Source organism: Lotus japonicus, chromosome 2, assembly GCF_012489685.1.
Source record: "Lotus japonicus ecotype B-129 chromosome 2, LjGifu_v1.2".
NCBI classification, from domain to species: domain Eukaryota; kingdom Viridiplantae; phylum Streptophyta; class Magnoliopsida; order Fabales; family Fabaceae; genus Lotus; species Lotus japonicus.
In genome coordinates, this window is record NC_080042.1 from 42,287,613 (window position 1) to 42,300,907 (window position 13,295).

Sequence of the window (13,295 nt, forward strand, 5' to 3'; positions counted from 1 at the left end):
AAGACTTAGCATCAAATTTATGCAATCTATCCTTAGTATTAAGAACATAACAAACACAACCAAAAGGATGAAAGTAGGAAATGTTGGGTTTTATGCTCTTCCACAATTCATAGGGAATCTTATTCAGAATTGGTCTCACAGAGATTCTATTCTGAATGTAACACGCTGTGTTTACTGCCTTTGCCCAAAAGTGCTTAGCCATGCCAGTTTCTTGGAGCATGGTTCTAGCCATCTCCTGAAGAGTTCTGTTCTTCCTCTCAACAACACCATTTTGTTGAGGAGTTATGGGACAAGAGAAATCATGTGCAATTCCATAGGAATCAAACAGACTCTCAAACTTGTCATTCTCAAACTCTCCACCATGGTCACTTCTGACACGCACAATCCTACAAGCCTTCTCGTTTTGCACTTGGGCTATGAAGGTAGAGAACACAGCATGAGACTCATCCTTGCGGGTTAGAAATTTTACCCATGTCCAACGGCTATAGTCGTCAACAATGACCATCCCATATCTCTTGCCACCTATAGACTCAGTTTTCACTGGTCCAAAAAGGTCGATATGCAGAAGTTCCAACGGCCTTGAGGTTGAGACAACATTCTTTGCCTTGAAAGGGACTTTTGTGAATTTGCCTTTCTGACATGCTTCACAAAGAGCGTCTGAAGCGAACTTCAGAGTGGGCAAGCCCCTGACAAGGTTTAGCTTGCTCAGCTGAGAAATCTTTCTCATGCTGGCATGCCCTAACCGTCTATGCCATACCCATTGCTCTTCATTAACAGACAGAAGGCACTTCACATTCTGAGCCTCCAACTCAAATAATTTGATCTTATAAATGTTGTTCTTCCTCTTGCTGTTAAACAGAACAGAGTCATCGATCTGACTTACAGCCCTGCAAGACTTTTGATTGAAAATAACATCATAACCCTTGTCAGCTAATTGACTTATAGACAATAAGTTATGAGTTAAGCCGTCTACCAACAGAACATTATCAATGCATGGACTACTATCTACACAAATAGTACTAGTACCAACAATTTTACCCTTTTCGTTTCCACCAAAGCCAACTTCGCCTCCAGGCTTAAGTTTTAGCTCTTGGAACATACGCCTTTCTCCCGTCATGTGACGCGAGCATCAACTGTCCAGATACCATGATTGGTGTTTCAGTGGAGCTATCAAGGATATCTGCAACATAGATAATCTTGTCCTTAGGTACCCATTTTCTGGGTCCTTTCTTGTTAGTTACCCCAGAGGTTCTGATCACCTTGGGTTTCTCAACATGGTAATGTAAAGGAATTTTTGCATGATATTTAGACATGGAGAAAGATCCCTTTTTGAGAGGGGGTTTAGTAACTTCAGCAGGTAAAGGATCAGGCAATATGGTACCAGAGGGAACAAAGCATTCATACAATGATTTAGCTTTAGGCATAGTAGGCTCATTTCTAATTGGTTTAGAATAGCCAATGTCATGCATTCCATTTCTGCTTACGCCATAGATCATTGAAGCCATTAAGCTTCTGTCTACGCTTTTAGCTAGGAATCTTTGAAAAGACTTTTCATACTTGGATTCATTTCTACAATCAGAGGCATCACAAGAAACTATTTCTTCTAACTTAGCAATCTGGTTCTTAAGCACAGAGTTAGAATTCATCAAAGCATGATTATCATTTTTCAACTCAGAAATAATTTTCTCATGTTCAGAAGGAGTCTTAGAAGCAGTAGATAAGTCTTTTTTCAACTTTTTATGCTTAGACAATAAAGAGTTATACTTATCCATGATATCAGACAAAGCATGTTTCAGTTCAGAGGTTGAGAAAGAAGCGAATACCTCATTTTCATCGTCTGAGTTAGGATCTCCTTTGTCTTTGACAATAGCCATGAGTCCTTGGACTTCACCATCAGAGTCAACATCCTCTGACTCTGATTCGTCAAAAGTCACCATCAGACTCTTCTTCGTCTTGAAGTGCTTCTTTGGCTTCTTGTCCTTCTTCAACTTTGGACAATCACTTTTGTAGTGCCCTGATTCTTTGCACTCAAAACATGTGACTTCCTTGATTGATGACTTCTTCTGGCCTGAAGATTCAGACTTTCCTTTGGCCTTTCCAGAGCTTCTGTACTTGCTTTGCTTGTGCTTCCAGATGCGGTTGAGTCTCTTGGAGATCAGAGTCAGCTCATCTTCATCAGAATCTTCTGATGCTTCTTCAGATTCTTCTGCTTCAGCTTGGAGAGCCTTTGACTTTTCAGATTTAGCCTTCTCAGATTTGGATTTCAAGGCTATAGACTTTTTCCTCAGATCTTGCATCTCAGAGCGCTTCAGCTCATGGCATTTCAGAATGCTAATGAGTTCTTCTAAACTCATATGCTCGACATCTCTTGTGAGCTCTATTGATGTCACTAAAGGCATCCAGCTTTCAGGAAGACACCTGATGACCCTTATGACATGATCTTTTGTTGTGTAGCTCTTGTTGAGAGGTCGTATTCCAGCTACAAGCAACTGAAATCTGGAGAACATTTCTTCAATGGACTCATTTGGCTCCATGATGAAGGATTCATACTTTTGGATCAAAGACAATGCCTTTGATTCTTTGACTTTCTTGTTTCCTTCATGAGACATCTTCAGGGATTCAAAGATGCCTTTTGCAAACTGACGATCTGTAATCTTCTGGTACTCTTCATAAGAAATAGCACTTAGAAGAATTGCTCTTGCTTTGTGATGTTGTGAGTACAGCTTCTTTTGATCTGCAGTCATCTCTAACCTTGGGATCTTCTTGCCTTCTGCATCAACTGGACGCTCATAGCCATCCACAATAATATCCCAGAGATCTGCATCAAAACCCAGAAAGAAACTTTCGAGTCTATCTTTCCAATATTCGAACCTTTGACCGTCGAACATGGGAGGCTTTGCATTGTATCCATCTTTCTGTGTTTCACTGGTGGTAGCCATTGTTTTTCACACCGGCCTGGATCACTGAACACTGTTAGGTGTGGTAATCAGAACTTGCGCTCTGATACCAATTGAAGGTATGAAAAACGGTAGAAAGGGGGGGTTTGAATAACGTTTTCAAATAAAAACTTCCACCTTAAGATTTTTATTAAATCTTTTCGTGACTCAAGAAGTGCTTAAGATAAGAGATAGAAAAGCACACAAGGATTTTATCCTGGTTCACTTGATAAATCCCTCAAGCTAATCCAGTCCACCCGTTAAGGTGATTTCTTCCTTCTTAGAATGAAGGCAATCCACTAATCAGGTATGTGTTACAACTGCACTTGAAACCTACAAGTGACTAACAATACACTGACTTAGCTCACACTAAGATTCACTCTCTTAGTCTTCTCTAGGATCCGATCAACCTTGATCTCCTAAAGGCAAACTATACAACTGTATATGAAGTTCTTGTTTACAAAGAAGGTGCTTCTAAAAAGCTTATAGTAAACACAATGAAATTCAAGATGAAAGAAAGCTTAGAAGGATTTGAATATTTCTTGCGCGTGTGTAAGTTCTTCTAACCGCTTCTTTCAATTTTCACCCTCTATTTATACTCCAAAGATTAGGGTTGAACGTTGCATGGAAATGCTACCGTTGGAGGGCAGTTCTGGAAATTCCAGCTTCTGCCGTGGCTGAGGATGTTAGGTAGGTCGTCAGGATAGTACACTTTGCTTTTGTACTTTGGATAGTGACTTGACCTTAACCTTGTAGACTTCTGATCAGAGGAGCGCTTCGTGTTGGAACTTGTGAAGCTGATTGATCAGAGTCAGAGGGAAGCTTGGATCCTCTGACCGTTGTACCTTCTGATCTTTACTTCAGAGGATCAGTACATGGTCTTCAGAGCCGGTTTCTTCTGGACTTTAGAGTCTTCACTCTTCAGCTTCTGGATCATCAGAGTCTTCTGAGCCTTCAGAGTCTCTGGGTTGTCAGATCTTCTGGATCATCAGAGGTTCAAGTGAGCTAAGTCCTTATCAGAGCTTGATTTACTTTAGATCTTCTGAAGCTTTTCCACTGTTCAGACTGAACATGGAGAATGCGAAAGCGTTGCTTGGGTCACTCTTTAAGCATAGTGCTTCTGATTTGTGTGAGATAAAATAGAGATCAGAGCCTGTAAATAGCACACTCAGAAAAACACGTTAGAGTACCATAATTGTTCATATCAAAAGGTTAACTTGTAATCATCAAAACATAGAGTTGTACTACTAGATCAAAACTTGATCTTACACCTTGGCCACAGTACAAGTGTTAATTAGCCTGAACATATTCTTGTCAACTCCATTGAAAATAGCATTCAGTTCTTTAGAATTCCCAAGAGCAGCTTCATCTTCTTCCTTAGTCCATTCGTCCTCAGGTTTCTCAGCAATAACAGTTGAAGTACCTTCAGCTTGTGCCTTAGTGGGGTGCTTCCAACCCTTAACAATAGCTTTTCAAGTCTTGTTGTCAATTGACTTGAGAAAGGCTGTCATGCGAACCTTCCAGTAGTCATAGTTAGTACCATCCAGAATAGGTGGCCTATTGACTGATCCTCCCTCCTTGTTATCCATGAGAACTGAATTAGATTCCCTGGAGCTCACCCAATCAGAACAAGGTGCCTGCTCTGATGCCAATTGAAATTCAGGTTCCCTTGGACCATATGTCCTACACGATGCTGGGACAACATGTTCAACAATCGACTAACAGTAACAACAGTAATTAAAAACACAAGTAAACAAGACACAAGAATTGTTAACCCAGTTCAGTGAAAAACTCCACCTACGTCTGGAGAGTTTTCACCCAAAGAAAGGAAATCCACTATCTCAAGATTCAGGAATTACAGACACTCATGAACACCACAGTTCATAGTTCATTTCCTAATCTACCCAGTGTATTTATACTTAGTATCTCAACCTAAGTATGAGAGCCCCTCTCACTTTCTCTCAATCACAGCCTCAGTGACTGGTAACTGACAATCAACAATCAGAGTTTGCAGATGCAAACAACACAGATCATGACCTTGCTTTATAGAATCAATGAGCAAAGTATGATCACAAGAAACAAAGAATAAAGAAAAATAACAATCCTAAAACACTTAATCTCTCTATTAGCTTCGGTGGCCTTCAAGCTTTAGGTCTTTGTCCTTTTATAGACTTCAGCAGCGGTGGCTTGGGCAATAGGGTTTGCTTGGGCTGAAGTAACAAATTGCAGCAACAAATCAAAACTGAATCTCCAAGATATTGTTGTAAAATTCAAACGTGAAGATAGAAAACCAATCTTTTATAAAAGATTGTTTCAACAAATAACAACCCACAAATCAAACCCTTCTGGTACAACTACTTGTTCCTCAAGTAACTACAAAAATATATCTTCATAAAATCTACAAGGGCCCACAAGTAACATTCCAAACAGAGGACTGATGTCCTAGCAACACAAAGTCAGATGCCACGGCATCGGCTTCGACATCCGGTTGTTTTTGACAAAATGCAAGAACACAAAGTAACAACACCATTGAAGCACCAAGCTTTTGGGCTATGAGAAAAAGAAGGGATTTCCATGTTACCTTACGTCCATCAATTTATTGCTCTGATGTTATTATTTGGGATATACACAGGTTGATTTTTGGAAATCTTTCTTGCTCTGTTGTTTCTCATGGTTTGCTATGAATGGACCTCTGTTTCTTTGCTCTTCTGTCTGCACAGCTTGAGTTTGGTTTGGATATATTTTTTTTTTCTGGTTTGCTTTTGTTGATGTTGAATGATAAAAGAATGATGAAGATGATAGTGAGTAAAATTTTCTTTCTGATGTTAGATCCGAGGAAGAAAAGATAAATGAATAATACTATTTTTTTCAATTTTATTTTTTCTTTATTTTTTAATTCATTCTTAACGGAATATTCTGTTAGTTTTTAGACAGAATTTAACGGAAAACCAATTTTGGAACCGGGTGTAAACTTCAAGAACGTTTTTTTGCTAATTTTGAAGTTTGGGGACGATTTTCGCATAAAGGGCAAAGTTGGGAACCAAAAGTGCAATTAAGCCTTTCTTTAATTCTCTAAATGCTACACCAAAGAGTGGTCTACGAATATTTTTGCAATTTCATTCACGGATATTAATGTACGCCCAACACAAAAAACTAACACTATGATGCACTTAAAAGAATTCAGTCTATCTAGCGAGTTCAGCATAATAGAAAGGGAAAATTATATTCTTAATTTCTTATTATGTCATCAAAATGAACAGAAAGCTTGTTTGCTATAAAAATCTATATACTTTAGAAAAGAAAATTACTGTGAGACCAACCTAGATGAATTGACATTTTATGGTTCAGTCTCACTCACCCCCCACTCAATAGTTGACAAGTGTCAATCCCTGCTTCATTCTGACCAATTTATTGCAAGTCAATTTTTCCTTAATTTTGGTACTAAGGCCCATAATTGACAACCTATTGAATGCTCATTATAAATCTCATTAATAGCTGGTTTTATTTTATTTTTCCGTCCATTATTCCTTAAATTTAGTTAATTAATTTTTTAAAAACTCTCAATTAATGTTGTAACAAAAGTCATCCATCCTCATTGAAATAAAACCTATGGAATTTAAGGAATAATAGTAATTTGATCCAATTTTTCACTCGGATTTTAAATTATTTTGCCTAGAAACATAATACATTTTTTTTCACCCTAAATCATTTGTCAATTCATTCATAATATTAATTGGGTTTCTTTTACTTTTTTAAGAAATAAATATAATTTATAGAATCATATAATTTATAGAATCATCACTTAGATTAAGGAGTCAATATTCAATTTAAGTTAATGCATTTCCTTTTTAAAAATTTGTAAAAAAAAATTGAGATTTGAGTTTAAAATTTAAAATGAGTATTAAATAATAGTATTTGGGGCCAAATTTTCAGTCGGATTTTAAAACTTTTTCTTAAATGAGTACTATATACGTATGTTTAGATCACATAGTAAAATACTTCCACGGGGAAAAATATTTTACACAAAAAATAATTCATGTAAAAACTAATAATTTTTGCTAACTCTGCATTCCCCTCCAACCCTTATGTCTCCTAACTTTTACTACTTTTGCTAACTCTCGGGAACAATTTTTCATATTATCTAAGAATATTTTTCATAATTTTAAAAATATTTAGGATTAAATGTATTTGAAATTTTTGTCAAATTTGGCAAGTTGTGTGATACTCATTGTGATTTTGTTTGGTTGAATGCTTATTTTATATATATATATTAATTCATTAACACGTGTATAAATAATGATATCAATATTCATCGTGCAACGCACAGGTAAACACATCATTGCTTACACCACCATGGATGGGAACCAAAAAGATAATGACAATATTTCATACTGAGGTACTCATTCCAAATCTATTATCCCAAAATTTGAGAGAAGGATCTTTACTTGATCAACAAAGTCTGAGCCTGTTGCATACTCTGTCAGCAACCCAACAGCAAAACCGAACATTGCCCATCTGTAGAAACAAAATTACATATTAAAAGGTCTTACACAGAAAACTTGTATAACAATGCAGATTCAATTTTAAGTGTAACATATATGGCTTATTAGCATTTTTGGTCCCCCAGGTTTCAAAAATGTGCAAACGGAGTCCCCTAAGTTTAAAAATAGCATTCTGCTACCCCGACGTTTATCTCCGTTAACAGATTTGGTCCCTCACCATAATTCCGTCCAAAAACTAACAATTTTAGCTGACATGAAATTTTTTTAATTGAGCTGGCATCGGATTAAGAGAGATGATAAAATTTCACATCTGCAATTAATAATTAAAATAAAATAAAGTTATTAACTAAAAATAAACACTACAATTCATATTTCTTCATCTTCATCTTTACATCTTCATAACCCAACCCAGATTTCTTTCATCTAACCCACCCAGATAAAAAACAAAGGAGAATCAAATCATGTATACTGAATGGGTATTGTGTTACATTGAATTCAATGGGCCACAACTGCAACCTCCAATAACAAAGCAAAACGCATTTTCTTTCTTCTCCCTCTATCTGTCTCTAGCAGTTACATTGAATGCTTGATTAACCAATCTGTTAACAACCTAATCCCACACTTAAATCTCAACTCAAGCAACGAGAATCACAATAATCACCATACAAACACCAAACACCACTGCCTAAACCCATACAACCCAGATCTGAGAAAAAGAAGAAACAAGAAGGATTGAAGATCTGGGTTCTAAATTCGAAACCCAAACCCAAATACCACTGCCACCACTTGCCCAAATTCCTTAGTCCCAATTTCAGAAACAAAATCAAAATCCCATACAACCTATCCCTCGTATGTTGCCGCTGGTCCCGCCTCCGACTCTGCCGCTCGTCGCCACCTCCTTTGCCACCCTCCTCGACGGTGTCTGGAACCCCACCCACCCTCTTCCTCCCCTGATACGAACCAGATCTGGGTTTTTGATTTTCAGTTCGATGCTTTTGCTGGAGGGACTAGCTTAGTGAAATGGTCGTGGCAAATTTCTGTTATGGAGAAGAAGAGGATTGGTTAGGGTTGGTGATTTAGGGGAGAAGAAATGAAGAGGGAGAAGAAGAACACGATGGAGTTGGAGAAACAAGGATAAAATAGAGGCACGTGATGTTCCTCTCTCCGAATACCCCTTCTCTCTCCTAATCTCATGCCATGTCATTTAAAAAAAAACCAACTCAAACAAAAACGTTAACTTTTGGACGGAATTATGGTGAGGGACCAAAACTGTTAACGGAGACAAACGTCGAGGTAGCAAAATGCTATTTTTAAACGTAGGGGACTTCGTTCACACATTTTTGAAATCTGGGGGACCAAAAGTGCTAATAAGCCAACATATATTCAACAAATAGAGTGAAATTATTAAACATATGAAGCTTAGAAGATGCTTTGTTTCAACTCAATGGCAAGGTTTCAAGTTCAACTCTGTTCATTTTCATAGATTGAAATTTAGAAGCTATAATGTATTAAACTTCATATTTCTAAGAGATTGTGACAGAAAACTTTCACAATATCATTAACAAAACTCCATATTATCAGTTAGGACTTTTCACATAGTGATTTTGAATGAAAAGTTAATAATAACCAACTTGTAAAATACAGATGAGGTCATGAGGGAAATAAAAAGAATTGTATAAATTTCAAACACACCTATTTCTCCCTAACTTGTAAGTTATGTTTGGATATTCGTTGGCACCAAAGCATACCGACACTTTAAGAAAAAAGAAAGTGGACATAGCTCTTCTTAGAACGGAAATCTCTCTATGTTGTACTCAACACACACTTAATAGCTGGATTTACGTTTATTTCGGAACCATTTCTATCTACAATTTTAATAATTATCAAGCAAGAATGAAACTTCTGCAGGACATCTTGGGTTTCCTGAACATTGATTAGTTGTTTCTCAAAGTTTCATTAAAGGGCCCAATTTCAAATGCTCTCTTCTCTTGCAATTTAGTTTGACCAACATAATTGTAAAATATATGTTAACAAGAGTAACACCGCTTGATGTTGAAGGACAAAGAAAAAAAATGTAATGAATTGGAAGTAACATCGATCACTTGAAATTTCCTCGCCTATATTGGTCACAGTCTCACAGCTGAGATAGCTTTAAGGTTCAGCCAATATTCTGACATATAGCACATCAAGCCATGGTTTAACCAACTAGCTGGTCACAATTAACAAGTTGTACCATGACCATCATAAAGAAATAATAAGATAGGATTAACTTCTTTTTTCTCAGAATTGATTCATCAAATACCTATAAGCTACTCCGAGAAACTTCTCTTCATAATTGATTTTGACTTTAAAATTAATTTTTGAAAAATTGTCAAACATGCACGGAATACCTCAAATTTTATTGTGCTATAAGAACTTAGAAAATGCTATACCTTCCATTGCCAGTCTCATTTTTCCCAATGAAACCAAACAAAGGGCCTTGATTTGCTTCTTCAAGCTTCTTCTGCTTGAAGTATTCCTGCAACTCCTTAGCCTTCTTCCTCTGAAATTCTAATGAGACAACATTCTTGTCATCCCCAACAACAACAGCACCTGGCTTCTGTGGGGGAGGCACTACTGTAGGGGATGGCGGAGGGGCACTAGATGATGGTGGTTCCCTGAGTGAGGGAGTCACTGGTCTTCTCAGTGGCCCTTCAGCTTGAGAATTTCTTATAGTGATAGTCTTGTGCGAAGAGAACCTAAAAGAATAGGATGATGTGGATGGAGTTGAGGAAAATGTTGGGATTTTGATGCATGGGATTGAAGACGTCAGAGACATTTTTTTTAACTATCTATGTTCAGATATTTGTTTAATTTATTATTTTTATTCTACTTTATCCATTTTTCTTCCATGGGATTCTGCTTGTACTTTGTGGTGGCTTATCAAAATCAGAGAATAGATGTGTGGATAAGGTATGACCAATTTTCCACCAAAAGCTGGTTCTTAACCAATCCTGGAAGCTGACTAACAGTGTCGTTTATTACTTCACCAGGGTCAGAAGCCTCGCATCGTCAACCCTTAGACTTTGGCAGGTTTTGGTTTAGGATTTGTAACTGTAAGACCGGGTTTTTAGGTAAAAAAGTAGTATAATATGTTAGAAATTCTTAAACCAACTAGCGTTTTTACCCCGTGCGTTGCACGGTGAATATTAATCTCATTATTTAGGCATATATTAATAAATTAGAATATAAAAAAATGAGCATTCAACCAAACAAAATCACAATAAGTGTCACAAAACTTACAAAATTATATTTGACAACAACCTCATATATATTTAATCATAAATATATGTTCCCGAGAGTTAGCAAAATTGGTAAGAGAAAGACGACATAAGAGTTAGAGGGAAATGAAGAGTTAGTAAAAATTATTGGATTTTACATGAAGTTTTTTATGTAAAATGTTTTTCCCTATAGAGTTAAAATACTTATATACCATATTAACATTGAGTCGTTAAAATATGAATCTTGAAAACAGAAACTTGAAATTTGCAAAATACAAGATCAAAATACTTACAATAACAGAGCTTTTGATTGAAACTTCAGAATAAGGATTACAAGGAGATATATTACAAAGGAGAAAGAAGGGGATGGAGTTTTCGGATGCCTTTCCCTCATGGGTAAGCTTCCTTTTATACACCTAGAGTACTACTGTACCTTGGGTTACATTAACTCTGGTTACTTTTTAGGGTAACTTGAGTTCTACTTTTTTGAAAATTATTGATGACTCTTTTGTCGTCTTTTTCTTTTGATGGATGGCTGATAGACCTTGTCGGCCACGCTTGATGATTTTCCTTTGATCTTGAACAATATGTCTCGTCTTTTCTGCAATAATATTTTCCACTTTAGTAAAAAGAGTGGAATCCCATGTTGAAGCAATCGTCTTCATTGTCTTGAAGATAATTATTTTGCAAATTGGAAGAAGCTTCGTCCTCTAGTGACTCAGATTTTTGACTTCTAGAGACTAACTCCAATCTTGATCTAAACTCTTCTTGAGATGTAGCTGAAGCTAGCTCAGCCATAATCTTTGATTTTTCTTGTAAAATTAGGGCCTCTTGGTTGAATTGAGACGTAAAGGGAGTGTCAGTTAACTGGTCTTGACTTTTCTGGGTAAGAAAGTAACTTTTGACCCATTCATCAATTTTTCCCTTTTGAATTAGCCTGACGTCGAACTTAGCCCACCATTTGATTCTGATAGACTTTTGAAGCTGATAGAGATTAATGTCATTATAGAGCTGAACCGAACACCAATCCCAAGTCGTGATCCATGAAATGGCTTGTGAGGCAGTGAAGTATAAAAGCCTTTCTTCAGGTTGGAAATGAGTCTTTTGAACAAAGTAATTGAACAGAGGTTGAACTTCTTCAGGAAAAATGCTAAAATCTAGCCCTATCTGATGAAACCAAAGTTTGAACCATTGTGGGAATCTTAGAGGGATGCCCTTCTTGAACCAAAAGAACCATGAATGCTGGAATGGCCGGAGAAATAGGAAATAATACCATGCATCCATGTTATCAAAGTAATTATGACATATTGGAGTAAATTCTCTTGAGAATTGTTTTGATTGGAACAGAGGGTGCTTCCAATCTTGCATATTGAGAACCTTGAGAATCTTTACTTTGGAGTAGATGATTTCTCCATTTTTGTCTTTATTATGAGTGACTTCTATTGAACCGGTATCTACTGGGATGAACTCATAAAAGAGTCTACCTTTTGAAGGGTGTCCTGGCATGTAATGAAAGTTTGGGGGAAATACTTGTTTAGCGATTTCCCTTGGATTGCAGTTAAACCAAGCTTTTTCGATCATTATTGATGGAAGACATTCTGGTTTCTCTTGATACTCATATTGTTCTGTTTTGCCTGGGGTTTTTCAAGAAATGGTGTTTTGATAATCTAGTATGGAATATTTATTGGATAAGGGGACTAATGGGCTTTTTTGATTTTGCTGGTGATTGCACTATTTGAGAGGCAGTGGGCCTTCGGGATGATTTTGTTGGTGTTGATGGGCCAGGAGGCTTAATTGTTTTGAGAGGGGTTACTGCCACTGGGGCTGATGATCCAGTTATTGAGCTTGGTAGTTTTCGGGACGATCCCAGTGGGGGACCATATTGATCTCTCGAAGTGGGTTTCTCACTTATGGTTCCCCTCTAAGAATTCTCTTGTTAGGAAATCTGGGAGAGAATTTTGATCTCCTTTAACATGAATAATATCAAATTCAAAGCAGGAAAGTAATGATTGTCATCTGGCGAAAATATGTTTTGAAACTAGATTTTTAACATCTTTTTGTAAAACAGAAGGGGCTGCTTTACAATCGGTTTTGATTAAAAACTTTTTATTGAAAAGATCATCTTGAAATTTTGTAACGCATAAAACTATTGCCAGAATCTCTTTTTCGACAGTTGAATACTTTTGTTGGGTGGATGCCAAATTCCTGAATAAAATCTCACAATTTGCTCTTTTGAAGAATCAACACATTTTTGTTTAAGGATTCCTCCATAACCTAGATCTGAGGCATCTGTCTCTACTATTAGAGAGGCTTCAGGGTTTGGTATTCCTAGGCAAGGAAGATATTTAACTGACTCCTTTATCTTTTGAATGGCTATGGTCATTTCTTCATCCCATTGTGGAGGGTCCTTTCTAAGCCTTTTGAACAAGGGAGCACATACGACCCTAATGTTTGGAATGAAATCGGCTATGTAATTTACACAACCTAAAAATCTTTGTAACTGGTTTTTATCTTTGATTTCATCTGGAAATTTTTCAGCAAATTCTAAGGATCTTTGAATAGGGGTTATTGTGCTTTGATAAATTTCATAACCAAGA

At 36.8% G+C, this 13,295-nt stretch overlaps 1 protein-coding gene across 2 annotated transcripts; it reads right to left on the bottom strand.

Moving 5' to 3' along the window:
- Window positions 1–7,222: 7,222 nt before the first annotated feature.
- On the bottom strand, window positions 7,223–11,044 carry LOC130738016 (light-harvesting complex-like protein OHP2, chloroplastic). 2 transcript variants are annotated; one of them, XM_057589901.1, is made up of 2 exons: window positions 9,871–10,733; window positions 7,223–7,451 (listed from the first exon to the last, which is right to left on the bottom strand). In XM_057589901.1, the coding sequence occupies exons 1-2, from the start codon at window positions 10,254–10,256 to the stop codon at window positions 7,337–7,339; spliced, it is 501 nt and encodes a 166-aa protein (XP_057445884.1). In that variant the 5' UTR covers window positions 10,257–10,733; the 3' UTR covers window positions 7,223–7,336. The 2 variants fall into 2 exon arrangements, with proteins under 2 accessions (XP_057445884.1, XP_057445885.1); XM_057589902.1 differs by lacking the exon at window positions 7,223–7,451 and adding an exon at window positions 7,459–8,475 and having other exon boundaries at window positions 9,871–11,044.
- Between the last annotated feature and the right edge of the window lie 2,251 nt (window positions 11,045–13,295).